Here is a 27,977-nt window from a genome sequence, read left to right as displayed (position 1 = left end):
CATTAACCCATCTGTACCCGGAGTGCTCACATTAATCCCTCTGTACCCGGAGTGCTCACATTAACCCCTCTGTACCCGGAGTGCTCACATTAAGCCCTCTGTACCCGGAGTGCTCACATTAAGCCCTCTGTACCCGGAGTGCTCACATTAACCCCTCTGTACCCGGAGTGCTCACATTAAGCCCTCTGTACCCGGAGTGCTCACATTAACCCCTGTGTACCCGGAGTGCTCACATTAACCCCTCTGTACCCGGAGTGCTCACATTAACCCCTCTGTACCCGGAGTGCTCACATTAACCCCTCTGTACCCGGAGTGCTCACATTAACCCATCTGTACCCGGAGTGCTCACATTAACCCCCGTGTACCCGGAGTGCTCACATTAACCCCCCTGTACCCGGAGTGCTCACATTAATCCCTCTGTACCCGGAGTGCTCACATTAAGCCCTTTGTACCCGGAGTGCTCACATTAACCCCTCTGTACCCGGAGTGCTCACATTAACCCCTCTGTACCCGGAGTGCTCACATTAACCCCTCTGTACCCGGAGTGCTCACATTAACCCCTTTGTACCCGGAGTGCTCACATTAACCCATCTGTACCCGGAGTGCTCACATTAACCCATCTGTACCCGGAGTGCTCACATTAACCCACCTGTACCCGGAGTGCTCACATTAATCCCTCTGTACCCGGAGTGCTCACATTAACCCCTCTGTACCCGGAGTGCTCACATTAACCCATCTGTACCCGGAGTGCTCACATTAACCCATCTGTACCCGGAGTGCTCACATTAACCCATCTGTACCCGGAGTGCTCACATTAATCCCTCTGTACCCGGAGTGCTCACATTAACCCCTCTGTACCCGGAGTGCTCACATTAACCCCTCTGTACCCGGAGTGCTCACATTAACCCCTCTGTACCCGGAGTGCTCACATTAACCCCTCTGTACCCGGAGTGCTCACATTAACCCCTCTGTACCCGGAGTGCTCACATTAACCCCTCTGTACCCGGAGTGCTCACATTAATCCCTCTGTACCCGGAGTGCTCACATTAACCCCTCTGTACCCGGAGTGCTCACATTAACCCCTCTGTACCCGGAGTGCTCACATTAACCCCTCTGTACCCGGAGTGCTCACATTAACCCCTCTGTACCCGGAGTGCTCACATTAATCCCTCTGTACCCGGAGTGCTCACATTAACCCCTCTGTACCCGGAGTGCTCACATTATCCCCTCTGTACCCGTAGTGCTCACATTAACCCCTCTGTACCCGGAGTGCTCACATTAACCCCTCTGTACCCGGAGTGCTCACATTAACCCCTCTGTACCCGGAGTGCTCACATTAACCCCTCTGTACCCGGAGTGCTCACATTAACCCATCTGTACCCGGAGTGCTCACATTAACCCCTCTGTACCCGGAGTGCTCACATTAATCGCTCTGTACCCGGAGTGCTCACATTAACCCCTCTGTACCCGGAGTGCTCACATTAACCCCTCTGTCCCCGGAACGCGCACATTAACCCCTCTGTCCCCGGAAACGCGCACATTAACCCCTCCGGCCCCGGAACACGTACAGTAACCCCTCCGGCCCCGGAATGAGCACATTAACCCCTCCGGTCCCGGAACGCGCACATTAACCCCACCGCTCCCGGAACGCGCACAGTAACCCCTCCGGCCCCGGGCTGTATGTGGGTGACGCGGCCGGAAGCGGACACGTCGCCGGTAAGATGGCGGCGGAGCGGGGAGCCGGAGATGGCGGGGCCCGGAGGGGACACCTGGCGGCCGTGGTGCTGGCCCGGGGCGGCAGTAAGGGGATCCCGCACAAGAACATCAAGAGACTGGCGGGGAAACCGCTCATCGCCTGGGTGCTGCGGGCGGCGGCGGCCTGCGGGGGCTTCGACAGGTGCGGGCCCCATATACACCCACCCAGGGGCCCCTATACTCACCCAGGGGCCCCTATACACTCATACACCCACCCAGGGGCCCCTATACACTCATACACCCACCCAGGGGCCCCTATACACTCATACACCCACCCAGGGGCCCCTATACTCACCCACAGGGAGCCCATATACACCCCCATACACATCCAGGGGCCCCTATGTTTTACATTGGGTGAGATATGGGGCGGGGGGGGGTGTTATACATAGGGTGAGATCCCCCTCCCTGTATGTGTGTAATATGGGGGGGATGTTATACATAGGGTGAGATATGGAGTGGCATGTTATACATAGGGTGAGATATGGGGTGGCGTGGTATACATAGGGTGAGATATGGTGTGGCATGTTATACATAGGGTGAGATATGGGGTGGCGTGGTATACATAGGGTGAGATGTGGGGTGGTGTGGTATACATAGGGTGAGATGTGGGGTGGCGTGGTATACATAGGGTGAGATATGGGGGGGGTGTTATACATAGGGTGAGATGAGTGGTAAGGTGGGGTCAGGTCTGTGTGTGTCTGTGACGCAGTGATTGTGTATAGTGTGAGATATGGGGTGAAGTGGTATACATAGAGTGAGATGTGAGGTGGCGTGGTATACATAGGGTGAGATATGGGAGGGGTGTTATACATAGGGTGAGATGAGTGGTAAGGTGGGGTCAGGTGTGTGTGTGTCTGACGCAGTGATTGTGTATAGTGTGAGATATGGGGGCGGGGGATGTTATACATAGGGTGAGATGAGCGGTAAGGTGGGGTCAGGTGTGTGTGTGTCTGTGACGCAGTGATTGTGTATAGTGTGAGATATGGGGTGACGTGGTATACATAGGGTGAGATATGGGGGGGATGTTATACATAGGGTGAGATGAGCGGTAAGGTGGGGTCAGGTCTGTGTGTGTGTGTCTGTGACGCAGTGATTGTGTATAGGGTGAGATGTGGGGTGGCGTATACATAGGGTGAGATATGGGGGGGTGTTATACATAGGGTGAGATGAGTGGTAAGGTGGGGTCAGGTCTGTGTGTGTCTGTGACGCAGTGATTGTGTATAGTGTGAGATATGGGGTGACGTGGTATACATAGGGTGAGATATGGGGGGGATGTTATACATAGGGTGAGATGAGCGGTAAGGTGGGGGTCAGATCTGTGTGTGTCTGTTACGCAGTGATTGTGTATAGTGTGAGATATGGGGTGACGTGGTATACATAGGGTGAGATATGGGGGGGATGTTATACATAGGGTGAGATGAGCGGTAAGGTGGGGTCAGGTCTGTGTGTGTGTGTCTGTGACGCAGTGATTGTGTATAGGGTGAGATGTGGTGTGGCGTTGTATACATAGGGTGAGATATGGGGGGATGTTATACATAGGGTGAGATATGGGGTGGCATGTTATACATAGGGTGAGATATGGGGTGGCGTGGTATTCATAGGGTGAGATATGGGGTGGCTTGGTATACATAGGGTGAGATATGGGGTGGCGTGGTACACATAGGGTGAGATGTGGCGTGGTATACATAGGGTGAGATATGGGGTGGCGTGGTATACATAGGGTGAGATATGGGGGGGGGTGTTATACATAGGGTGAGATGAGTGGTAAGGTGGGGTCAGGTCTGTGTGTGTCTGTGATGCAGTGATTGTGTATAGTGTGAGATATGGGGTGGCGTGGTATACATAGGGTGAGATATGGGGTGACGTGGTATACATAGGGTGAGATATGGGGGCGGGGGATGTTATACATAGGGTGAGATGAGCGGTAAGGTGGGGTCAGGTTTGTGTGTGTGTGTCTGTGACGCAGTGATTGTGTATAGTGTGTGATATGGGGTGACGTGGTATACATAGGGTGAGATATGGGGTGGCCTGTTATACATAGGGTGAGATGAGCGGTAAGGTGGGGTAAGGTTTGTGTGTGTGTGTCTGTGACGCAGTGATTGTGTATAGTGTGTGATATGGGGTGACGTGGTATACATAGGGTGAGATATGGGGTGGCCTTTTATACATAGGGTGAGATGAGCGGTAAGGTCAGGTTTGTGTGTGTGTGTGTCTGTGACACACTCATTGTGTATAGTGTGAGATATGGGGTGACGTGGTATACATAGGGTGAGATATGGGGGGGTGTTATACATAGGGTGAGATGAGCGGTAAGGTGGGGTCAGGTCTGTGTGTGTCTGTGACGCAGTGATTGTGTATAGTGTGAGATATGGGGTGACGTGGTATACATAGGGTGAGATATGGGGTGGCCTGTTATACATAGGGTGAAATGAGCGGTAAGGTGGGGGTCAGGTGTGTGTGTGTCTGTGACGCAGTGATTGTGTGTAGTGTGAGATATGGGGTGACGTGGTATACATAGGGTGAGATATGGGGGGTGTTATACATAGGGTGAGATGAGCGGTAAGGTGGGGTCAGGTCTGTGTGTGTCTGTGACGCAGTGATTGTGTATAGTGTGTGATATGGGGTGACGTGGTATACATAGGGTGAGATATGGGGTGGCCTGTTATACATAGGGTGAAATGAGCGGTAAGGTGTGGTCAGGTTTGTGTGTGTCTGTGACACAGTGATTGTGTATAGTGTGAGATATGGGGTGACGTGGTATACATAGGGTGAGATATGGGGGGGGTGTTATACATAGGGTGAGATGAGCGGTAAGGTGGGGTCAGGTTTGTGTGTGTGTGTCTGTGACACAGTGATTGTGTATATGGTGAGATGTGGGGTGGCGTGGTATACATAGGGTGAGATACGGGGGGGTGTTATACATAGGGTGAGATGAGCGGTAAGGTGGGGTCAGGTGTGTGTGTGTCTGTGACGCAGTGATTGTGTATAGTGTGAGATATGGGGTGACGTGGTATACATAGGGTGAGATATGGGGTGGCCTGTTATACATAGGGTGAGATGAGCGGTAAGGTGGGGTCAGGTGTGTGTGTGTCTGTGACGCAGTGATTGTGTATAGTGTGAGATATGGGGTGACGTGGTATACATAGGGTGAGATATGGGGTGGCCTGTTATACATAGGGTGAGATGAGCGGTAAGGTGGGGTCAGGTTTGTGTGTGTGTGTGTCTGTGACACAGTGATTGTGTATAGGGTGAGATGTGGGGTGGCGTGATATACATAGGGTGAGATATGGGGGTGTGTGTTATACATAGGGTGAGATGAGCGGTAAGGTGGGGTCAGGTCTGTGTGTGTCTGTGACGCAGTGATTGTGTATAGTGTGAAATATGGGGTGACGTGGTATACATAGGGTGAGATATGTGGGGTGGCGTGGTTTACATAGGGTGAGATGAGCGGTAAGGTGGGGGTCAGGTCTGTGTGTGTGTCTGTGACACAGTGATTGTGTATAGGGTGAGATATGGGGTGGCCTGTTATACATAGGGTGAGATGAGCGGTAAGGTGGGGGTCAGGTCTGTGTGTGTCTGTGACGCAGTGATTGTGTATAGTGTGAGATATGGGGTGGCGTGGTATACATAGGGTGAGATATGGGGTGGCGTGGTATACATAGGGTTAGATGTGGGATGGCGTGGTATACATAGGGTGAGATCTGGGGTGGCGTGGTATACATAGGGTGAGATGTGGGGTGGCGTGGTATACATAGGGTGAGATATGGGGTGGGTGTTATACATAGTGTGAGATGAGTGGTAAGGTGGGGTCAGGTCTGTGTGTGTCTGTGACGCAGTGATTGTGTATAGTGTGAGATATGGGGTGACGTGGTATACATAGGGTGAGATATGGGGGGGATGTTATACATAGGGTGAGATGAGCGGTAAGGTGGGGTCAGGTGTGTGTGTCTGTGACGCAGTGATTGTGTATAGTGTGAGATATGGGGTGACGTGGTATACATAGGGTGAGATATGGGGGGGGTGTTATACATAGGGTGAGATGAGCGGTAAGGTGGGGTCAGGTGTGTGTATCTGTGACGCAGTGATTGTGTATAGTGTGAGATATGGGGTGAGATATGGGGGGGTGTTATACATAGTGTGAGATGAGCGGTAAGGTGGGGTCAGGTCTGTGTGTGTGTCTGTGACGCAGTGATTGTGTATAGTGTGTGATAGTGTCAGTATGGCGGCCACACAGTGTATGATGCAGGGAATACAGGTGCCCCGTGTTCTGTACAGCAGATGCCACGCATTACACATTACCCGCTCCTGGCACTGGCTGGCAGCAGCGTCTGTCCTATCACACCCAGCCCTGCCCTCGGTGCCCCATCACAGTTTCTTATTGTCACTTGTCTTTCAGCATTTGGGTTTCTACGGACAGTGATGAAATTGAGAAAGTGGCGAAGCAGTATGGGGCGCAGGTCCACCGCCGGACCCCCGAGGTATCCAGAGACACCACATCCTCCCTGGAGACCATACAGGAGTTCCTGCTGCATCATCCCGGTCAGTGGTCACGCCTGTGCCGCGCTGTGTGCCACGCTGTGTGCCGTGTCCTGTGTTACATCCTCCTCCTCACGTGGCATGCCCTGTCTTCGGGTAACTTGTGATCATCCTAGGCCGGGTATGGGGCAGCGATCCTGATTCTGTATAGTACCCAGGTGCAGGTGCCCGCCTCCCTGGTGCAGGTGCCCGCCTCCCTGGTGCAGGTGCCCGCCTCCAGTGTGTCCCTCTGTCTTATATGGGAGACAGTAACGTTTTCACCAACATCTACAATCAGTCACTTCCTCAGCCGGTGGGTCTAATAAATGACGGATAATTGATCATGGATTTGGTATTGGGCTCGCTCTGTGCTCCTATTGGCCGCTTGACACCTATTCTTATGTATATTATTGGTTATGTGTGTATTATTTATCAGGGGATGGATATATCTCCATGTTCTCTGACGTCACACAATACTCGGCTTTGTCACACCTGCACCATCCCGGAGAACATTGTGTAGATGCGACTGTCAGTGCCGCAGGTACACCAGGTCTGACGGGGGCTATTCTTGTCTCATGCAGAGGTGGATATCGTTGGGAATATACAGGCCACCTCCCCTTGTCTCCATCCCAGCGACCTCACCAAGGTGGTGGACATGATCCGGACGGAGGGCTACGACTCTGTGTTTTCTGTAGTGAGGCATCATCTGTTCAGGTGGAGAGAGGTGAAGGCGTCAGGTAAGCCATGCATGTACTCATTCATGATGTATGTTACCCTAATACTACCTCATACATGGTGCAGGATGTATGTTACCCTAATACTACCTCATACGTGGTGCAGGATGTATGTTACCCTAATACTACCTCATACGTGGTGCAGGATGTATGTTACCCTAATACTTCCTCATACATGGTGCAGGATGTATGTTACCCTAATACTACCTCATACATGGTGCAGGATGTATGTTACCCTAATACTGCCTCGTACATGGTGCAGGATGTATGTTACACTCTTACTACCTCATACATGGTGCAGGATGTATGTTACCCTAATACTACCTCATACATGGTGCAGGATGTATGTTACCCTAATACTGCCTCGTACATGGTGCAGGATGTATGTTACCCTAATACTACCTCATACATGGTGCAGGATGTATGTTACCCTAATACTACCTCATACGTGGTGCAGGATGTATGTTACCCTAATACTACCTCATACATGGTGCAGGATGTATGTTACCCTAATACTACCTCATACATGGTGCAGGATGTATGTTACCCTAATACTACCTCATACATGGTGCAGGATGTATGTTACCCTGCTACCTGTCAGCACATTAGTGGTTCCCTCCTGAATCACCACATCGGGCCTAGTCTTATTGGAAGTGGAAGCATGTAGAGCAATGATGGGCAACCTGTGGCTGGGCAACCTGTGGCTCTTAGCTACCACGTGACTACAAGTCCCAGCATGCCCTGCCAGCCAATGGCAACACTTTTTCATAATATGCTGCAGTCTCCCCAAGTGGCTGTGCCCTCACTAAGTGTAGAAACCAGAAAGCGGGCAAGTATGTCCTGCTGACTGCACAGTATACACCAGCCTCCCCATCTTCTGTGATAATGGTATGACCCTGCACTCCTCACAGAAGGATCATAGGATGGGGCAGGAGTCAGTGCTGTGTGGTCGAGGAGAAAGGGGACAATAATTTATTTGTCATTTGGTTGTCCTATGAGAATGTGTAAATTGTACATGAACGTTGTCTGCAGTAGCGTTCCCAGCCGTTATACAGGGTCCTGGTGTGAGAAGCAGAGGTGACTCTGTGTGTACACGGCATTAATGTGCTCATTCCGCAGGTGAGGCCACGGTGGCGGAGAACTTTAACCCAAAGTGCAGGCCGCGGCGGCAGGACTGGAGTGGAGAGCTGTATGAGAACGGATCCTTCTACTTTGCTACCAAGGACCTGATCACCCAGGGCTACCTGCAGGTCAGCTTCCCTCCGTCATGTGCGCATTACTGGGCCCCGCATCATGAGGTGTTGCTAGAAAGATCATTTGTCTAGGACACAGGTTCTCAAACTCGGTCCTCAGGACCCCACACAGTGCATGTTTTGCAGGTCTCCTCACAGAATCGCAAGTGAAATAATTAGCTCCACATGTGGACCTTTTAAAATGTGTCAGTGAGTAATTAATACACCTGTGCACTTGCTGGGTTACCTGCAAAGCATGCACTGTGTGGGGTCCTGAGGACCGAGTTTGAGAACCCCTGGTCTAGAACATCCTTATGGGGCAGTGTAATACGTTTACAGGGTGTAGCAAGAGCGTTAGAGAAATCAGAATTTATATAAAGTACCCAGACACTAGAATAAGTTCTGTCACTGTGATGGGCCTGGTTACTGCTGCTGATAGGAATATATACACCATGTGACCAGACACCAGAATAAGTTTTGTCGCTGCGATGGGCCTGGCTGCTGCTGATAGGAATATATACACCATGTGACCAGACACCAGAATAAGTTCTGTCACTGCGATGGGCCTGGCTGCTGCTGATAGGAATATATACACCATGTGACCAGACATCAGAATAAGTTCTGTCGCTGTGATGGGCCTGGCTGCTGCTGATAGGAATATATACACCATGTGACCAGACACCAGAATAAGTTCTGTCACTGTGATGGGCCTGGCTGCTGCTGATAGGAATATATACACCATGTGACCAGACACCAGAATAAGTTCTGTCGCTGCGATGGGCCTGGCTGCTGCTGATAGGAATATATACACCATGTGACCAGACATCAGAATAAGTTCTGTCGCTGTGATGGGCCTGGCTGCTGCTGATAGGAATATATACACCATGTGACCAGACACCAGAATAAGTTCTGTCGCTGTGATGGGCCTGGCTGCTGCTGATAGGAATATATACACCATGTGACCAGACACCAGAATAAGTTCTGTCACTGTGATGGGCCTGGCTGCTGCTGATAGGAATATATACACCATGTGACCAGACACCAGAATAAGTTCTGTCGCTGCGATGGGCCTGGTTACTGCTGCTGATAGGAATATATACACCATGTGACCAGACACTAGAATAAGTTTTGTCGCTGCGATGGGCCTGGCTGCTGCTGATAGGAATATATACACCATGTGACCAGACACTAGAATAAGTTTTGTCGCTGCGATGGGCCTGGCTGCTGCTGATAGGAGGAATATATACACTTTGAGCAGTTAATTTGTTTTCTCTGATGTCCTAGTGGATGCTGGGAACTCCGTAAGGACCATGGGGAATAGCGGCTCCGCAGGAGTCTGGGCACAACTAAAAGAAAGCTTTTAGACTACCTGGTGTGCACTGGCTCCTCCCACTATGACCCTCCTCCAAGCCTCCGTTAGATTTTTGTGCCCGGCCGAGCTGGATGCACACTAGGGGCTCTCCTGAGCTCTTAGAAAGAAAGTATAATTTAGGTTTTTTATTTTACAGTGAGATCTGCTGGCAACAGGCTCACTGCATCGAGGGACTAAGGGGAGAAGAAGCGAACCTACCTGCTTGCAGCTAGCTTGGGCTTCTTAGGCTACTGGACACCATTAGCTCCAGAGGGATCGACCGCATGGAACTGGCCTTGGTGTTCGGTCACGGAGCCGCGCCGCCGTCCCCCTTACAGAGCCAGAAGCAAGAAGAAGTCCGGAAAATCGGCGGCATGAAGACTTCTGTCTTCACCAAGGTAGCGCACAGCACTGCAGCTGTGCGCCATTGCTCCTCATACACACTTCACACTCCGGTCACTGAGGGTGCAGGGCGCTGGGGGGGGGGCGCCCTGAGCAGCAATAAATACACCTTGGCTGGCAAAACAATCACAATATATAGCCCCAGAGGCTATATATGTGATAAATACCCCTGCCAGAATCCTTAAAAAAGCGGGAGAAAAGTCCGCGAAAAAGGGGCGGAGCTATCTCCCTCAGCACACTGGCGCCATTTCTCCCTCACAGTTCCGCTGGAAGGAAGCTCCCTGGCTCTCCCCTGCAGTCTACACTACAGAAAAGGGTAAAAAAGAGAGGGGGGGGGCACTAAATTTAGGCGCAGTAAATATTATAGCAGCTATAGGGGACATAATTCAGTTAGTCCCTGCATTATATAGCGCTCTGGTGTGTGCTGGCATACTCTCTCTCTGTCTCCCCAACGGGCTTCTGTGGGGTCCTGTCCTCTGTTAGAGCATTCCCGGTGTGTGTGCGGTGTGTCGGTACGGCTGTGTCGACATGTTTGATGAGGAAAATTATGTGGAGGCGGAGCAGATGCCTATAGAAGTGATGTCACCCCCTGCGGGGCAGACACCTGAGTGGATGGTTTTATGGAAGGAATTACGTGCAAGTGTCGACTCCTTACACAAAAAATTTGACGACATGCCAAATGCGGGACAGCCGGCTTCTCAGCTCGTGTCTGCCCAGGTGTCTCAAAGGCCATCAGGGGCTCTAAAACGCCCGCTACCTCAGATGGCAGACGCAGATGTCGACACGGATACTGATACCAGTGTCGACGACGATGAGTCAAATCTAATGTCCACTAGGGCCATTCGTTGCATGATTGAGGCAATGAAGGAGGTATTACACATTTCGGATATAAACCCAAGTACCACTAAAAAGGGTATTATGTTTGGGGAGAAAAAACTACCCGTAGTTTCTCTAACGTCCTAAGTGGATGCTGGGGACTCCGTAAGGACCATGGGGAATAGCGGCTCCGCAGGAGACTGGGCACATCTAAAGAAAGCTTTAGGACTATCTGGTGTGCACTGGCTCCTCCCCCTATGACCCTCCTCCAAGCCTCAGTTAGATCTCTGTGCCCGAACGAGAAGGGTGCACACTAGGGGCTCTCCTGAGCTTCTTAGTGAAAGTTTTAGTTTAGGTTTTTTATTTTCAGTGAGACCTGCTGGCAACAGGCTCACTGCATCGAGGGACTAAGGGGAGAAGAAGCGAACTCACCTGCGTGCAGAGTGGATTGGGCTTCTTAGGCTACTGGACATTAGCTCCAGAGGGACGATCACAGGCCCAGCTTGGATGGGTCCCAGAGCCGCGCCGCCGGCCCCCTTACAGAGCCAGAAGGCAGAAGAGGTCCGGAAAATCGGCGGCAGAAGACGTCCTGTCTTCAACAAGGTAGCGCACAGCACTGCAGCTGTGCGCCATTGCTCTCAGCACACTTCACACTCCGGTCACTGAGGGTGCAGGGCGCTGGGGGGGGGCGCCCTGAGACGCAATAAAAACACCTTGGATGGCAAAAAAATGCATCACATATAGCTCCTGGGCTATATGGATGCATTTAACCCCTGCCAGAATACATAGAAACACGGGAGATAAGGCCGCCGATAAAGGGGCGGAGCCTATCTCCTCAGCACACTGGCGCCATTTTCCCTCACAGCTCCGTTGGAGGGAAGCTCCCTGGCTCTCCCCTGCAGTCACTACACTACAGAAAGGGTTAAAAAAGAGAGGGGGGCACTAATTAGGCGCAGTATTGACTATACAGCAGCTATAAGGGGAAAAACACTTATATAAGGTTATCCCTGTATATATATAGCGCTCTGGTGTGTGCTGGCAAACTCTCCCTCTGTCTCCCCAAAGGGCTAGTGGGGTCCTGTCCTCTATCAGAGCATTCCCTGTGTGTGTGCTGTATGTCGGTACTTTTGTGTCGACATGTATGAGGAGAAAAATTATGTGGAGACGGAGCAGATTGCCTGTAATAGTGATGTCACCCCCTAGGGGGTCGACACCTGAGTGGATGAACTGTTGGAAGAAATTACGTGACAGTGTCAGCTCTGTATAAAAGACAGTGGTTGACATGAGACAGCCGGCTACTCAGCTTGTGCCTGTCCAGACGTCTCATAGGCCGTCAGGGGCTCTAAAGCGCCCGTTACCTCAGATGGCAGATATAGACGCCGACACGGATACTGACTCCAGTGTCGACGGTGAAGAGACAAATGTGACTTCCAGTAGGGCCACACGTTACATGATTGAGGCAATGAAAAATGTTTTACACATTTCTGATAATACGAGTACCACCAAAAAGGGGTATTATGTTCGGTGAGGAAAAACTACCTGTAGTTTTCCTGAATCTGAGAAATTAAATGAGGTGTGTGATGATGCGTGGGTTTCCCCCGATAACAACTGATAATTTCTAAAATGTTATTGGCATTATATCCTTTCCCGCCAGAGGTTAGGGTGCGTTGGGAAACACCCCCTAGGGTGGATAAAGCGCTCACACGCTTGTAAGGGCTCTACCCTCTCCTGAGATGGCCGCCCTTAAGGATCCTGCTGATAGAAAGCAGGAGGGTATCCTAAAATGTATTTACACACATACTGGTGTTATACTGCGACCAGCAATCACCTCAGCCTGGATGTGCAGTGCTGGGTCGGCGTGGTCGGATTCCCTGACTGAAAATATTGATACCCTAGATAGGGACAGTATATTTTTGCCTATAGAGCATTTAAAAGATGCATTTCTATATATGCGTGATGCACAGCGGAATATTTGCCAACTGGCATCAAGTCTAAGTGCGTTGTCCATTTCTACCAGTAGAGGGTTATGGACACGTCAGTGGTCAGGTGATGCGTATTCCAAACGGCATTTGGAAGTATTGCCTTATTAAGGAGGAGTTATTTGGGGTCGGTCTTTCAGACCTGGTGGCCACGGCAACAGCTGGGAAATCCACGTTTGTACCCCAGGTCGCCTCTCAACATGAGAAGACGCCGTATTATCAGGCGCAGTCTTTTCGTGGACAAGCGGGCAAAAGGTTCCTCATTTCTGCCCCGTGACAGAGGGAGAGGAAAAAGGCTGCAGAAATCAGCCAGTTCCCAGGAACAGAAACCCTCTCCCGCCTCTGCCAAGCCCTCAGTATACGCTGGGGCTTTACAAGCAGAATCGGGCACGGTGGGGGGCCCGTCTCAATGAATTTCAGCGCGCAGTGGGCTCACTCGCAAGTAGACCCCTGGATCCTTCAGGTGATATCTCAGGGGTACAAATTAGAATTCGAGACGTCTCCCCCTCGCCGTTTCCTAAAGTCGGCTTTACCGATGTCTCCTTCTGACAGGGAGACAGTTTTGGAAGCCATTCACAAGCTGTATTCCCAATAGGTGATTATCAAGATACCCCTCCTGCAACAGGGAACGGGGTATTATTCCACATTGTTGTGGTACCGAAGCCGGACGGCTCGGTGAGACCGATTCTAAATCTAAAATCTTTGAACACTTACATACAGAGGTTCAAATTCAAGATTGAGTCACTCAGAGCAGTGATTGCGAACCTGGAAGAAGGGGACTACATGATGTCTCGGGACATCAAGGATGCTTACCTTCATGTCAAAATTTACCCTTCTCACCAAGGGTACCTCAGGTTTATGGTACAGAACTGTCACTATCAGTTCAGACGCTGCCGTATGGATGGTCCACGGCACCCCGGGTCTTTACCAAGGTAATGGCCGAAATGATGATATTCCTTCGAAGGAAGGGAATTTTAGTTATCCCTTACTTGGACAATTCCCTGATAAGGGTAAGATCCAGGGAACAGTTGGAGGTCGGTGTAGCACTATCTCAGGTAGTGTTGCGGCAGCACGATTGGATTCTCAATATTCCAAAATCGCAGCTGGTTCCGACGACTTGTCTTCTGTTCCTAGGGATGATCCTGGACACAGTCCAGAAAAAGGTGTTTCTCCCGGAGGAGAAAGCCAGGGAGTTATCCGAGCTAGTCAGGAACCTCCTAAAACCGAGCCAAGTCTCAGTGCATCAATGCACAAGGGTTCTGGGTAAAATGGTGGCTTCCTACGAAGCAATCCCATTCGGCAGATTCCACGCAAGAACTTTCCAGTGGAACCTGCTGGACAAATGGTCCGGGTCGCATCTTCAGATGCATCAGCGGATAACCCTGTCACCAAGGACAAGGGTGTCCCTCCTGTGGTGGTTGCAGAGTGCTCATCTTCTAGAGGGCCTCAGATTCGGCATTCAGGACTGGGTCCTGGTAACCACGGATGCCAGCCTGCGAGGCTGGGGAGCAGTCACACAGGGAAGGAATATCCAGGACTTATGGTCAAGCCTGGAGACATCACTTCACATAAATATCCTGAAGCTAAGGGACATTTACAATGCTCTAAGCTTAGCAAGACCTCTGCTTCAAGGTCAGCCGGTGTTGATCCAGTCGGACAACATCACGGCAGTCACCCACGTAAACAGACAGGGTGGCACAAGAAGCAGGAGGGCAATGGCAGAAGCTGCAAGGATTCTTCGCTGGGCGGAAAATCATGTGATAGCACTGTCAGCAGTATTCATTCCGGGAGTGGACAACTGGGAAGCAGACTTCCTCAGCACGACCTCCACCCGGGAGAGTGGGGACTTCACCCAGAAGTCTTCCACATGATTATAAACCGTTGGGAAAAACTCGACAGGTATTGCGCCAGGTCCAGGGACCCTCAGGCAATAGTTGTAGACGCTCTGGTATGTGTTCCCTCCTCTGCCTCTCATACCCAAGGTACTGAGATTGATAAGATGGAGAGGAGTAAGCACTATATTCGTGGCTCCGGATTGGCCAAGAAGGACTTGGTAACCGGAACTTCAAGAGATGCTCACGGAGGATCCGTGGCCTCTACCTCTAAGAAGGGACCTGCTCCAGCAAGGACCCTGTCTGTTCCAAGACTTACCGCGGCTACGTTTGACGGCATGGCGGTTGAACGCCGGATCCTGAAGGAAAAAAGGCATTCCGGATGAAGTCATCCCTATCCTGATCAAAGCCAGGAAGGATGTAACCGCAAAAACATTATCACCGCAATTGGCGAAAATATGTTGCGTGGTGCGAGGCCAGTAAGGCCCGACGGAGGAAATTCAACTGGGTCGATTCCTACATTTCCTGTAAACAGGAGTGTCTATGGGCCTGAAATTGGGGTCCATTAAGGTTCAAATTTCGGCCCTGTCAATTTTCTTCCAAAAAGAACTAGCTTCAGTCCCTGAAGTTCAGACGTTTGTAAAAGGGGTACTGCATATACAGCCTCCTTTTGTGCCTCCAGTGGCACTTTGGGATCTCAATGTAGTTTTGGGTTCCAAAAGTCACATTGGTTTGAACCACTTAAATCTGTGGAGTTAAAATATCTCACATGGAAAGTGGTCATGCTGTTGGCCCTGGCCTGGGCCAGGAGCGTGTCAGAATTGGCGGCTTTATCCTGAAAAAGCCCTTATCTGATGTTCCATTTGGACAGGGCGGAATTGAGGACTCGTCCTCAGTTTCTCCCCAAGGTGGTTTCAGCGTTTCACCTGAACCAACCTATTGTGGTGCCTGCGGCTACTAGGGACTTGGAGGACTCCAAGTTGCTAGACGTTGTCAGTGCCCTGAAAATATATGTTTCCAGGAGGGCTGGAGTCAGGAAATCTGACTCGCTGTTTATCCTGTATGCACCCAACAAGCTGGGTGCTCCTGCTTCTAAGCAGACTATTGCTCGTTGGATTTGTAGTACAATTCAGCTTGCACATTCTGTGGCAGGCCTGCCACAGCCAAAAATCTGTAAATGCCCACTCCACAAGGAAGGTGGGCTCATCTTGGGCGGCTGCCCGAGGGGTCTCGGCTTTACAACTTTGCCGAGCAGCTACTTGGTTAGGAGCAAATACGTTTGTAAAATTCTACAAAATTGATATCCTGGCTGAGGAGGACCTGGAGTTCTCTCATTTGGTGCTGCAGAGTCATCCGCACTCTCCCGCCCGTTTGGGAGCTTTGGTATAATCCCCATGGTCCTTACGGAGTCCCCAGCATCCACTTAGGACGTTAGAGAAAATAAGAATTTACTTACCGATAATTCTATTTCTCGTAGTCCGTAGTGGATGCTGGGCGCCCATCCCAAGTGCGGATTGTCTGCAATACTGGTACATAGTTATTGTTACCAAAAAATCGGGTTATTGCTGTAGTGAGCCATCTTTTCTAGAGGCTCCTCTGTTATCATGCTGTTAACTGGGTTCAGATCACAAGTTGTACGGTGTGATTGGTGTGGCTGGTATGAGTCTTACCCGGGATTCAAAATCCTTCCTTATTGTGTACGCTCGTCCGGGCACAGTATCCTAACTGAGGCTTGGAGGAGGGTCATAGGGGGAGGAGCCAGTGCACACCAGGTAGTCCTAAAGCTTTCTTTAGATGTGCCCAGTCTCCTGCGGAGCCGCTATTCCCCATGGTCCTTACGGAGTCCCCAGCATCCACTACGGACTACGAGAAATAGAATTATCGGTAAGTAAATTCTTATTTTTTCCCCCATCTGAAGAATTAAATGAAGTGTGTGAAGAAGCGTGGGCTTTCCCCGATAAAAGATTGGTAACCCTAAAAAATTACTAATGGCGTTCCCTTTCCCGCCAGAGGATAGGGCACGTTGGGAAACACCTCCTAGGGTGGATAAAGCGCTCACACGTTTGTCTAAAAAGGTGGCACTTCCGTCTCCGGATACGGCCTCCCTAAAGGAGCCTGCGGATAGAAAGCAGGAGGCGATCCTGAAGTCTGTATATACACACTCAGGCATTATACTTAGACCAGCTATTGCGTCAGCATGGATGTGCAGTGCTGCCGCTGCATGGTCAGATTCCCTGTCAGAAAATATTGACACCCTAGACAGGGACACTATTCTCCTAACCATAGAGCATATAAAAGACTCAGTCTTATACATGAGAGATGCACAGAGGGAGATCTGCCGGCTGGCATCTAAAATAAGTGCATTGTCCATTTCTGCTAGGAGAGGCTTATGGACTCGGCAGTGGACAGGGGATGCAGATTCCAAAAGGCACATGGAAGTTTTGCCTTATAAGGGTGAGGAGTTATTCGGGGATGGTCTCTCAGACCTAGTTTCCACAGCGACAGCTGGGAAATCAGCATTTTTACCCCAGGTTCCCTCACAGCCTAAAAAAGCGCCGTTTTATCAAGTACAGTCCTTTCGGACCCAGAGAAACAGGCGAGGAAAAGGCGGGTCCTTTCTGCCCAGAGGCAGAGGTAGGGGAAAAAGGCTGCAACAAACAGCAGGTTCCCAGGAGCAAAAGTCCTCCCCCGCTTCTTCCAAGTCCGCCGCATGACGGTGGGGCTCCACAGGCGGAGCCAGGTACGGTGGGGGGCCGCCTCAAAAATTTCAGCGATCAGTGGGCTCGCTCACAGGTGGATCCCTGGATCTTGCAAGTAGTATCTCAGGGGTACAAACTGGAATTCGAGGCGTCTCCCCCCCGCCGTTTCCTCAAATCTGCCTTGCCAACGACTCCCTCAGGCAGGGAGGCTGTACTAGAGGCAATTCACAAGCTGTATTCCCAGCAGGTGATAGTCAAGGTGCCCCTACTTCAACAAGGACGGGGTTACTATTCCACACTGTTTGTGGTACCGAAACCGGACGGTTCGGTGAGACCCATTTTAAATTTGAAATCCTTGAACACATACATAAAAAAGTTCAAGTTCAGGATGGAATCGCTCAGGGCGGTTATTGCAAGCCTGGACGAGGGGGATTACATGGTATCCCTGGACATCAAGGATGCTTACCTGCATGTCCCCATTTATCATCCTCACCAGGAGTACCTCAGATTTGCGGTACAAAATTGCCATTACCAATTCCAGACGCTGCCGTTTGGACTGTCCACGGCACCGAGGGTGTTTACCAAGGTAATGGCGGAAATGATGATACTCCTTCGAAAAAAGGGAGTTTTAATTATCCCGTACTTGGACGATCTCCTAATAAAGGCGAGATCCAGGGAGCAGTTGTTGGTAGGAGTAGCACTATCTCAGGAGGTGCTACACCAGCACGGTTGGATTCTGAATATTCCAAAGTCACAGCTGGTTCCGACGACACGTCTACTGTTCCTGGTAATGATTTTGGACACAGTCCAGAAAAAAGTGTTTCTCCCGGAGGAGAAAGCCCAGGAGCTGTCATCTCTAGTCAGAGACCTCCTGAAACCAAAACAGGTATCGGTGCATCACTGCACGCGAGTCCTGGGAAAGATGGTGGCTTCTTGCGAAGCAATTCCTTTCGGCAGGTTCCATGCCAGAATCTTTCAGTGGGACCTGTTGGACCAATGGTCCGGATCGCATCTTCAGATGCATCGGCTGATAACCCTGTCTCCAAGAACCAGGGTGTCTCTGTTGTGGTGGCTGCAGAGTGCTCATCTCCTAGAGGGCCGCAGATTCGGCATACAGGACTGGGTCCTGGTGACCACGGATGCCAGCCTTCGGGGCTGGGGGGCAGTCACACAGGGAAGAAACTTCCAAGGACTATGGTCGAGTCAGGAGACTTCCTTGCACATAAATATTATAGAACTAAGAGCCATTTACAATGCCCTAAGTCAGGCAAAACCCCTGCTTCTACACCAGCCGGTACTGATCCAGTCAGACAACATCACGGCGGTCGCCCATGTAAACCGACAGGGCGGCACAAGAAGCAGGACAGCAATGGCAGAAGCCACAAGGATTCTCCGATGGGCGGAAAATCATGTACTAGCACTGTCAGCAGTGTTCATTCCGGGAGTGGACAACTGGGAAGCAGACTTTCTCAGCAGGCACGACCTCCACCCGGGAGAGTGGGGACTTCATCCAGAAGTCTTCACACTGATTGTAAATCGTTGGGAACGGCCACAGGTGGACATGATGGCGTCCCGCCTAAACAAAAAACTGGAGAGATATTGCGCCAGGTCAAGGGACCTTCAGGCGATAGCGGTGGACGCTCTAGTGACACCGTGGGTGTACCAGTCAGTTTATGTGTTCCCTCCTCTGCCTCTCATACCAAAGGTACTGAGAATAATAAGAAAACGAGGAGTAAGGACAATACTCGTGGTTCCAGATTGGCCAAGAAGAGCGTGGTACCCGGAACTTCAAGAGATGATCTCAGAGGACCCATGACCTCTGCCGCTCAGACAGGACCTGCTGCAGCAGGGGCCCTGTCTGTTCCAAGACTTACCGCGGCTGCGTTTGACGGCATGGCGGTTGAACGCCTGATCCTAAAGGAAAAGGGCATTCCGGAGGATGTCATTCCTACGCTGATTAAAGCCAGGAAAGATGTAATGGTAAAACATTATCACCGCATATGGCGGAAATATGTTGCTTGGTGTGAGGCCAATAAGGCCCCAACAGAGGAATTTCAGCTGGGTCGATTTCTGCACTTCCTACAAGCAGGAGTGACTATGGGCCTAAAATTAGGCTCCATTAAGGTACAGATATCGGCTCTGTCGATTTTTTTCCAAAAAGAACTAGCTTCACTACCTGAAGTTCAGACATTTGTAAAAGGAGTGCTGCATATTCAGCCCCCCTTTGTGCCTCCAGTGGCACCCTGGGATCTCAACGTGGTGTTGAATTTCCTAAAATCACATTGGTTTGAGCCACTAAAGACCGTGGATCTAAAATATCTCACGTGGAAAGTGGTCATGTTATTGGCCTTGGCTTCGGCCAGGCGTGTATCAGAATTGGCGGCTTTGTCATTTAAAAGTCCTTATCTGATTTTCCATATGGATAGGGCAGAATTGAGGACTCGTCCCCAGTTTCTCCCTAAGGTGGTATCTGCTTTTCACTTGAACCAACCTATTGTGGTGCCTGCGGCTACTAGCGACTTGGAGGATTCCAAGTTACTGGACGTAGTCAGGGCCTTGAAAATTTATGTTTCCAGGATGGCTGGAGTCAGGAAAACTGACTCGCTTTTTATCCTGTATGCACCCAACAAACTGGGTGCTCCTGCTTCTAAGCAGACTATTGCTCGCTGGATTTGTAGCACAATTCAGCTGGCGCATTCTGCGGCTGGACTGCCGCATCCTAAATCAGTAAAAGCCCATTCTACAAGGAAGGTGGGCTCATCTTGGGCGGCTGCCCGAGGGGTCTCGGCTTTACAACTTTGCCGAGCTGCTACTTGGTCAGGGGCAAACACGTTTGCAAAATTCTACAAGTTTGATATCCTGGCTGAGGAGGACCTTGAGTTCTCTCATTCGGTGCTGCAGAGTCATCCGCACTCTCCCGTCCGTTTGGGAGCTTTGGTATAATCCCCATGGTCCTTACGGAGTTCCCAGCATCCACTAGGACGTTAGAGAAAATTAGAATTTACTCACCGGTAATTCTATTTCTCGTAGTCCGTAGTGGATGCTGGGCGCCCGTCCCAAGTGCGGATTGTCTGCAATACTTGTACATAGTTGTTGTTCACAAAAGGGTTATTGTTATGAGCCATCTGTTGAGAGGCTCAGTTAAATTTCATACTGTTAACTGGGTATAATATCACGAGTTATACGGTGTGATTGGTGTGGCTGGTATGAGTCTTACCCGGGATTCAAAATCCTTCCTTATTGTGTCAGCTCTTCCGGGCACAGTATCCTAACTGAGGCTTGGAGGAGGGTCATAGTGGGAGGAGCCAGTGCACACCAGGTAGTCTAAAAGCTTTCCCCATGGTCCTTACGGAGTTCCCAGCATCCACTACGGACTACGAGAAATAGAATTACCGGTGAGTAAATTCTTATTTTTACATAACAAAGGATACACAAACCCCCACCCCCCAAACACACACGACATAGACATACCGTAGGCACGTCTCAGTCATCGCTGCTGGTATACCATCATGTGATTTTATCTAATGCCATATATTTCCTGTACAGGGAAATCCCTACAGCATGGCCAGTTATTTTAGATGGTGACGTAAGTGTAGCTGCAGAATACATGTCTTCCAGATCTCCTTACAGGTTCTCTTGCAAAACGCGTAGTGCTAGACGTGGGTTACTTAGATTGGCGCAGGCGCAGACGTGCTCCTGACCACAAGCCCATTTTAGGATTGGTGGGTGAGGTGACCCATGTCTCATTGTTAGATGCGGATGGTTTCTATCTTTCTGTCACCCCTGTAGCTGATACGGAGGTGTTTCTGGTGTGATGCGGCATTGTTATATTGGTAGATAATACAATCTTAGCTGATGTTTGCTTTCAGGGTGGGAAGATGGCCTATTACGAGATGAAGCCGGAACACAGTGTGGATATTGACATTGATCTGGATTGGCCAATTGCTGAACAAAGAGTTAAAAGGTATTATTATAATAAAGCAGAATGAAAGGAGCAATCAGATTTGGGAAGGGGCATCACTGTGACCTCAGTAGGTCAGTCCAGTCCTGCTAGTGACGAGTTGCAGAATCTCCTGTATTAACGCTGAAGCCGCAGAAATAAGAGAACGGTCGCGGTGTGATTACAGGATCTCTGGAGCAGGGCGATTGCGGATAATCTGGAACATCTGCTCCCAGAGGCGATAATGCAGAGTTCCGCGTTGCAGCTGATACTGTGTCACTGCACTGGTGGACATGTGCGGCAGACTAACCGCGGTCCTCTCGATGTCCATATAGGTATGGCTATTTCGGCACGGGCGGCCCCACCTTGGTGCAGCTCTTGGTCTGTAACATTGACGGATGTCTCACCGATGGGCGGGTGTACGTCAACCAGGACCATGAATTAATCTCCTACAGTCTCCGGGACCTGGATGGGATTAGGATGTTACTGGATAGAAACGTGCAGGTAAGGGGTCTCTGGCCCATAGTCACTGGATAGAAATGTGCAGGTAATGGGTCTCTGGCCCATAGTCTCTGGATAGAAACGTACAGGTAAGGGGTCTCTGGCCCATAGTCACTGGATAGATATGTACAGGTAAGGGGTCCCTGGCCCATAGTCTCTGGATAGAAATGTACAGGTAAGGGGTCTCTGGCCCATAGTCTCTGGATAGAAATGTACAGGTAAGGGGTCTCTGGCCCATAGTCTCTGGATAGAAATGTACAGGTATGGGGTCTCTGGCCCATAGTCACTGGGTAGAAACGTACAGGTAAGGGGTCTCTGGCCCATAGTCACTGGGTAGAAATGTACAGGTATGGGGTCTCTGGCCCATAGTCTCTGGATAGAAATGTACAGGTATGGGGTCTCTGGCCCATAGTCACTGGGTAGAAACGTACAGGTAAGGGGTCTCTGGCCCATAGTCACTGGATAGATATGTACAGGTAAGGGGTCTCTGGCCCATAGTCACTGGATAGAAATGTACAGGTATGGGGTCTCTGGCCCATAGTCACTGGGTAGAAACGTACAGGTAAGGGGTCTCTGGCCCATAGTCACTGGGTAGAAATGTACAGGTAAGGGGTCTCTGGCCCATAGTCTCTGGATAGAAACGTACAGGTACGGAGTCTCTGGCCCATAGTCACTGGATAGAAACGTGCAGGTAAGGGGTCTCTGGCCCATAGTCACTGGATAGAAATATACAGGTAATGGGTCTCTGGCCCATAGTCACTGGATAGAAATGTACAGGTAAGGGGTCTCTGGCCCATAGTCTCTGGATAGAAACGTACAGGTACGGAGTCTCTGGCCCATAGTCACTGGATAGAAACGTGCAGGTAAGGGGTCTCTGGCCCATAGTCACTGGGTAGAAACGTACAGGTAATGGGTCTCTGGCCCATAGTCACTGGATAGATATGTACAGGTAAGGGGTCTCTGGCCCATAGTCTCTGGAAGAAATGTACAGGTAAGGAGTCTCCGGCCCATGCTCACTGGGTAGAAATGTACAGGTAAGGGGTCTCTGGCCCATAGTCACTGGATAGAAATGTACAGGTAAGGGGTCTCTGGCCCATAGTCACTGGATAGAAATGTACAGGTAAGGGGTCTCTGGCCCATAGTCACTGGATAGAAATGTACAGGTAAGGGGTCTCTGGCCCATAGTCACTGGATAGATATGTACAGGTAAGGGGTCTCTGGCCCATAGTCACTGGATAGAAATGTGCAGGTAAGGGGTCTCTGGCCCATAGTCACTGAATAGAAATGTACAGGTAAGGGGTCTCTGGCCCATAGTCACTGGGTAGAAACGTACAGGTAAGGGGTCTCTGGCCCATAGTCACTGGATAGATATGTACAGGTAAGGGGTCTCTGGCCCATAGTCACTGGATAGAAATGTACAGGTATGGGGTCTCTGGCCCATAGTCACTGGGTAGAAACGTACAGGTAAGGGGTCTCTGGCCCATAGTCACTGGGTAGAAATGTACAGGTAAGGGGTCTCTGGCCCATAGTCTCTGGATAGAAACGTACAGGTACGGAGTCTCTGGCCCATAGTCACTGGATAGAAACGTGCAGGTAAGGGGTCTCTGGCCCATAGTCACTGGATAGAAATGTACAGGTAATGGGTCTCTGGCCCATAGTCACTGGATAGAAATGTACAGGTAAGGGGTCTCTGGCCCATAGTCTCTGGATAGAAACGTACAGGTACGGAGTCTCTGGCCCATAGTCACTGGATAGAAACGTGCAGGTAAGGGGTCTCTGGCCCATAGTCACTGGGTAGAAACGTACAGGTAATGGGTCTCTGGCCCATAGTCACTGGATAGATATGTACAGGTAAGGGGTCTCTGGCCCATAGTCACTGGATAGAAATGTACAGGTAAGGAGTCTCTGGCCCATACTCACTGGGTAGAAATGTACAGGTAAGGGGTCTCTGGCCCATAGTCACTGGATAGAAATGTACAGGTAAGGGGTCTCTGGCCCATAGTCACTGGATAGAAACGTACAGGTAAGGGGTCTCTGGCCCATAGTCACTGGATAGAAATGTACAGGTAAGGGGTCTCTGGCCCATAGTCACTGGATAGATATGTACAGGTAAGGGGTCTCTGGCCCATAGTGTCTGGATAGAAATGTACAGGTAAGGGGTCTCTGGCCCATAGTCACTGGATAGAAATGTACATGTAAGTGGCCTCTGGCCCATAGTCACTGGATAGAAATGTACAGGTAAGGGGTCTCTGGCCCATAGTCACTGGGTAGAAATGTACAGGTAAGGGGTCTCTGGCCCATAGTCACTGGATAGAAATGTACAGGTAAGGGGTCTCTGGCCCATAGTCACTGGATAGAAATGTACAGGTAAGGGGTCTCTGGCCCATAGTCTCTGGATAGAAATGTACAGGTAAGGGGTCTCTGGCCCATAGTCACTGGATAGAAATGTACAGATAAGGGGTCTCTGGCCCATAGTCACTGGATAGAAATGTACAAGTAAGGGGTCTCTGGCCCATAGTCACTGGATAGAAATGTACAGGTAAGGGGTCTCTGGCCCATAGTCACTGGATAGAAATGTACAGGTAAGGGGTCTCTGGCCCATAGTCACTGGATAGAAATGTACAGGTAAGGGGTCTCTGGCCCATAGTCTCTGGATAGAAATGTACAGGTAAGGGGTCTCTGGCCCATAGTCACTGGATAGAAATGTACAGGTAAGGGGTCTCTGGCCCATAGTCACTGGATAGAAATGTACAGGTAAGGGGTCTCTGGCCCATAGTCTCTGGATAGAAATGTACAGGTAAGGGGCCTCTGGCCCATAGTCACTGGATAGAAATGTACAGGTAAGGGGTCTCTGGCCCATAGTCACTGGATAGAAATGTACAGGTAAGGGGTCTCTGGCCCATAGTGTCTGGGTAGAAGTGTACAGGTAACGGGTCTCTGGCCCATAGTCTCTGGATAGAAATGTACAGGTAAGGGGTCTCTGGCCCATAGTCTCTGGATAGAAATGTACAGGTAAGGGGTCTCTGGCCCATAGTCACTGGATAGAAATGTACAGGTAAGGGGTCTCTGGCCCATAGTCACTGGACAGAAATGTACAGGTAAGGGGTCTCTGGCCCATAGTCACTGGATAGAAATGTACAGGTAAGGGGTCTCTGGCCCATAGTCACTGGGTAGAAATGTATAGGTAAGGGGTCTCTGGCCCATAGTCTCTGGATAGAAATGTACAGGTAAGGGGTGTCTGGCCCATAGTCACTGGATAGAAATGTACAGGTAAGGGGTCTCTGGCCCATAGTCACTGGATAGAAATGTACAGGTATGGGGTCTCTGGCCCATAGTCACTGGATAGAAATGTACAGGTAAGGGGTCTCTGGCCCATAGTCTCTGGATAGAAATGTACAGGTAAGGGGTCTCTGGCCCATAGTCTCTGGATAGAAATGTACAGGTAAGGGGTCTCTGGCCCATAGTCATTGGATAGAAATGTACAGGTAAGGGGTCTCTGGCCCATAGTCATTGGATAGAAATGTACAGGTAAGGGGTCTCTGGCCCATAGTCATTGGATAGAAATGTACAGGTAAGGGGTCTCTGGCCCATAGTCACTGGATAGAAATGTACAGGTAAGGGGTCTCTGGCCCATCGTCTCTGGATAGAAATGTACAGGTAAGGGGTCTCTGGCCCATAGTGTCTGGATAGAAATGTACAGGTAAGGGGTCTCTGGCCCATAGTCATTGGATAGAAATGTACAGGTAAGGGGTCTCTGGCCTATAGTCACTGGATAGAAATGTACAGGTAAGGGGTCTCTGGCCCATAGTCACTGGGTAGAAATGTACAGGTAAGGGGTCTCTGGCCCATAGTCACTGGGTAGAAATGTACAGGTAAGGGGCCTCTGGCCCATAGTCACTGGGTAGAAATGTACAGGTAAGGGGCCTCTGGCCCATAGTCACTGGGTAGAAATGTGCAGGTAAGGGGTCTCTGGCCCATAGTCGCTGGATAGAAACGTGCAGGTAAGGGGTCTCCGATATCCCAGGATCATCCCTCATTACTTTGTATAGTACAGTTGTACAGACCTCCTCGACAGCCATATAAATTGTACAGGTATTTGTGTCTCCTCTGAACGTATTTATTAGGTCCGGCTGATCTCTGAGAGGAACATAAGTCCCACGCTGGTCTCCACCCTGAAGCTTCCGTGTACTATTGAGGCGAATGTGTCCAAGAAGAAAGATGTGCTGGAGAGATGGAAGGAGGAGCTGGGCTTGAAGTCCTGGAACCAAGTGGCTTACATGGGTCAGTGCTGCGTATATCTGCTGGCTCCGCGTTGTATCCTTGTAACAGGCGGCTCTCGCAGAGCACCATCCTCCTTGTCCTCCTATATTAGCTCAGCCACTGGCAGCAGGTCAGTCTCACACACGTCCTCGTGCTGGCTATAGGCTCCTGCTCTCCTAGGATAAGATGTGCCAGGTCGCCAGGCAGCCGCCTTATCCTATGTGTAGTCAGTGACAACATGCTATGTGTGAGGCTGTCCTGTGTGTATACTGTAACATGTTACATGTGAGCTTATTATAACGGTATATTCCAGAGATAGTACAGCGCCATCAGTCACTTTCCATAGCTCCCGGCCGGTAACCCATCCTTCTCCCCGTGTTTCCTCTCTGGCAGGGTGCAGCAATTCGGACGTGGAGTGCCTGAAGCTGGTTGGTACCAGCGGGGTCCCAGCTGACGCCTGCACGGCCGCCAAGATGACGGACGCCTTTGTCTGCCAATATGGAGGCGGCTACGGAGCCATCCAGGAATTTGCAGACCACATAATAATGTTGATGGAGATGGGCAGATGAACTGTAGTTAATGAAGGTCCTGCAGTGAAGAATGTTGTATGTAGAGTTTACTTAAAGCAGCTTTAAGACAAATCGCTAGAAGCAGAAGTTCCGCGTCTGATGCCGCGCCAGTAATTGCAGCGCCATACGGACAGCGCCTCTATCCTGACCGCTGAGGACTTAAGACCCCTATGACGCTACTAAGAAAATGCATCTTGTTCTGCTGCTTTATAGTGTATGTCATGTCTTTGTTACGGCCCATCCCATATTATTTAAAATGTTATTTTTACCTTTTAGTTTTCGTGAGCATGAAAATTACCGCAGGGGCCTAGAAATTAGTTTTCCCGAGGAGTGAGATGGTTCTCGGGGCTTTTAAAATCAGATGCTGAACAGAAACCAAAATTTCCTTTAATCTCGTACTTCAGGAGCGAAGTGTGGAGGGTTTTTTACGCCATTGTGCAACTTTTATTGATTTGTACACATACTGTATTGCAGATCTATATATATTGCTTTCTCTCTGCTTTTTAGGCATTTCTTTATAGCATCCGGCAATGTTTTGGGATACACCTGACCCTAAGCTGCTCTCGGCATAAAATTACTTTTCAGAGATGGATTCAGTAAACCTTTGGTGTGTCATAGAACAATTTAAGCTAAGTAACCCTGGTGATATAAGTCATGCCTGGAAAACACAGACGTTTTCCAGCGTTTTTTATTTTTGTAAGATAACGTGTAGAAACAAATTGTTAGCACCCGATAGGCCTCGGACTAACACACGCTACCCATCTGCACATTTTAGCTGCGTAATCCTATGGAGAATGTTCCGGCAGTACATATGTGCGTTTGGCTGCGCAATCGGATATGCCGCATTCGCGATCTGTCCGGCATTCAGTCCTGGCGTGTACCGTTAGGGCATTCTCATTGGAAGTGTCAGGTCACCTGTGCTCACCGGGTTGCTACATGTCCGCTATAACGTTTACTTTTACAGGTGGTATATTTTTATAGCAGTGTATCTGCGGTATGTAATCGGGAGGGGATTAATTTAATTGCACTATGCTGTACATATGTTTTATCTTCTGTTTCTCCAGCGTACTTGAATCTGTCAGCGTCTGGCGCAGTTATATACCATATATAGGAATTGTTTTATCTTCCGGTGGATTCATGAATATCTTTTATAGTTCTCTCTACAGAACGGTTTACAAACATTTGGGATCAAATCATTGGAAGCCCAGAGAGTGTTACAGGCTGACAAATCATTTCTTTTATGATGTTTGGGTTGGGATTATGTAGATTTTATTTATACATGGAATCGGGTTTATGGTTCTTTTCTGTGCGCTTGGTGGTAAGGAATGAATCAGACAATACCGTCACCGGCTGCTGTGCAGGTTCTGCAATAAATACAGTGTGATAACTAGA

At 50.0% G+C, this 27,977-nt stretch overlaps 1 protein-coding gene across 1 annotated transcript; it reads left to right on the top strand.

The window, feature by feature from the left end:
* The first annotated feature begins 1,670 nt into the window (after positions 1-1,670).
* CMAS (cytidine monophosphate N-acetylneuraminic acid synthetase) lies at positions 1,671-27,977 on the top strand. The gene is made up of 8 exons (XM_063929396.1): positions 1,671-1,897; positions 6,152-6,294; positions 6,852-7,007; positions 8,124-8,254; positions 21,185-21,279; positions 21,591-21,759; positions 25,881-26,037; positions 26,410-27,977. Exons 1-8 carry the CDS (start codon positions 1,722-1,724, stop codon positions 26,583-26,585), a joined length of 1,203 nt encoding a protein of 400 aa, XP_063785466.1. The 5' UTR covers positions 1,671-1,721; the 3' UTR covers positions 26,586-27,977.

Source organism: Pseudophryne corroboree, chromosome 6 (assembly GCF_028390025.1).
Source record: "Pseudophryne corroboree isolate aPseCor3 chromosome 6, aPseCor3.hap2, whole genome shotgun sequence".
NCBI lineage: Eukaryota > Metazoa > Chordata > Amphibia > Anura > Myobatrachidae > Pseudophryne > Pseudophryne corroboree.
This window is presented reverse-complemented; position numbering and strand designations above follow the sequence as displayed.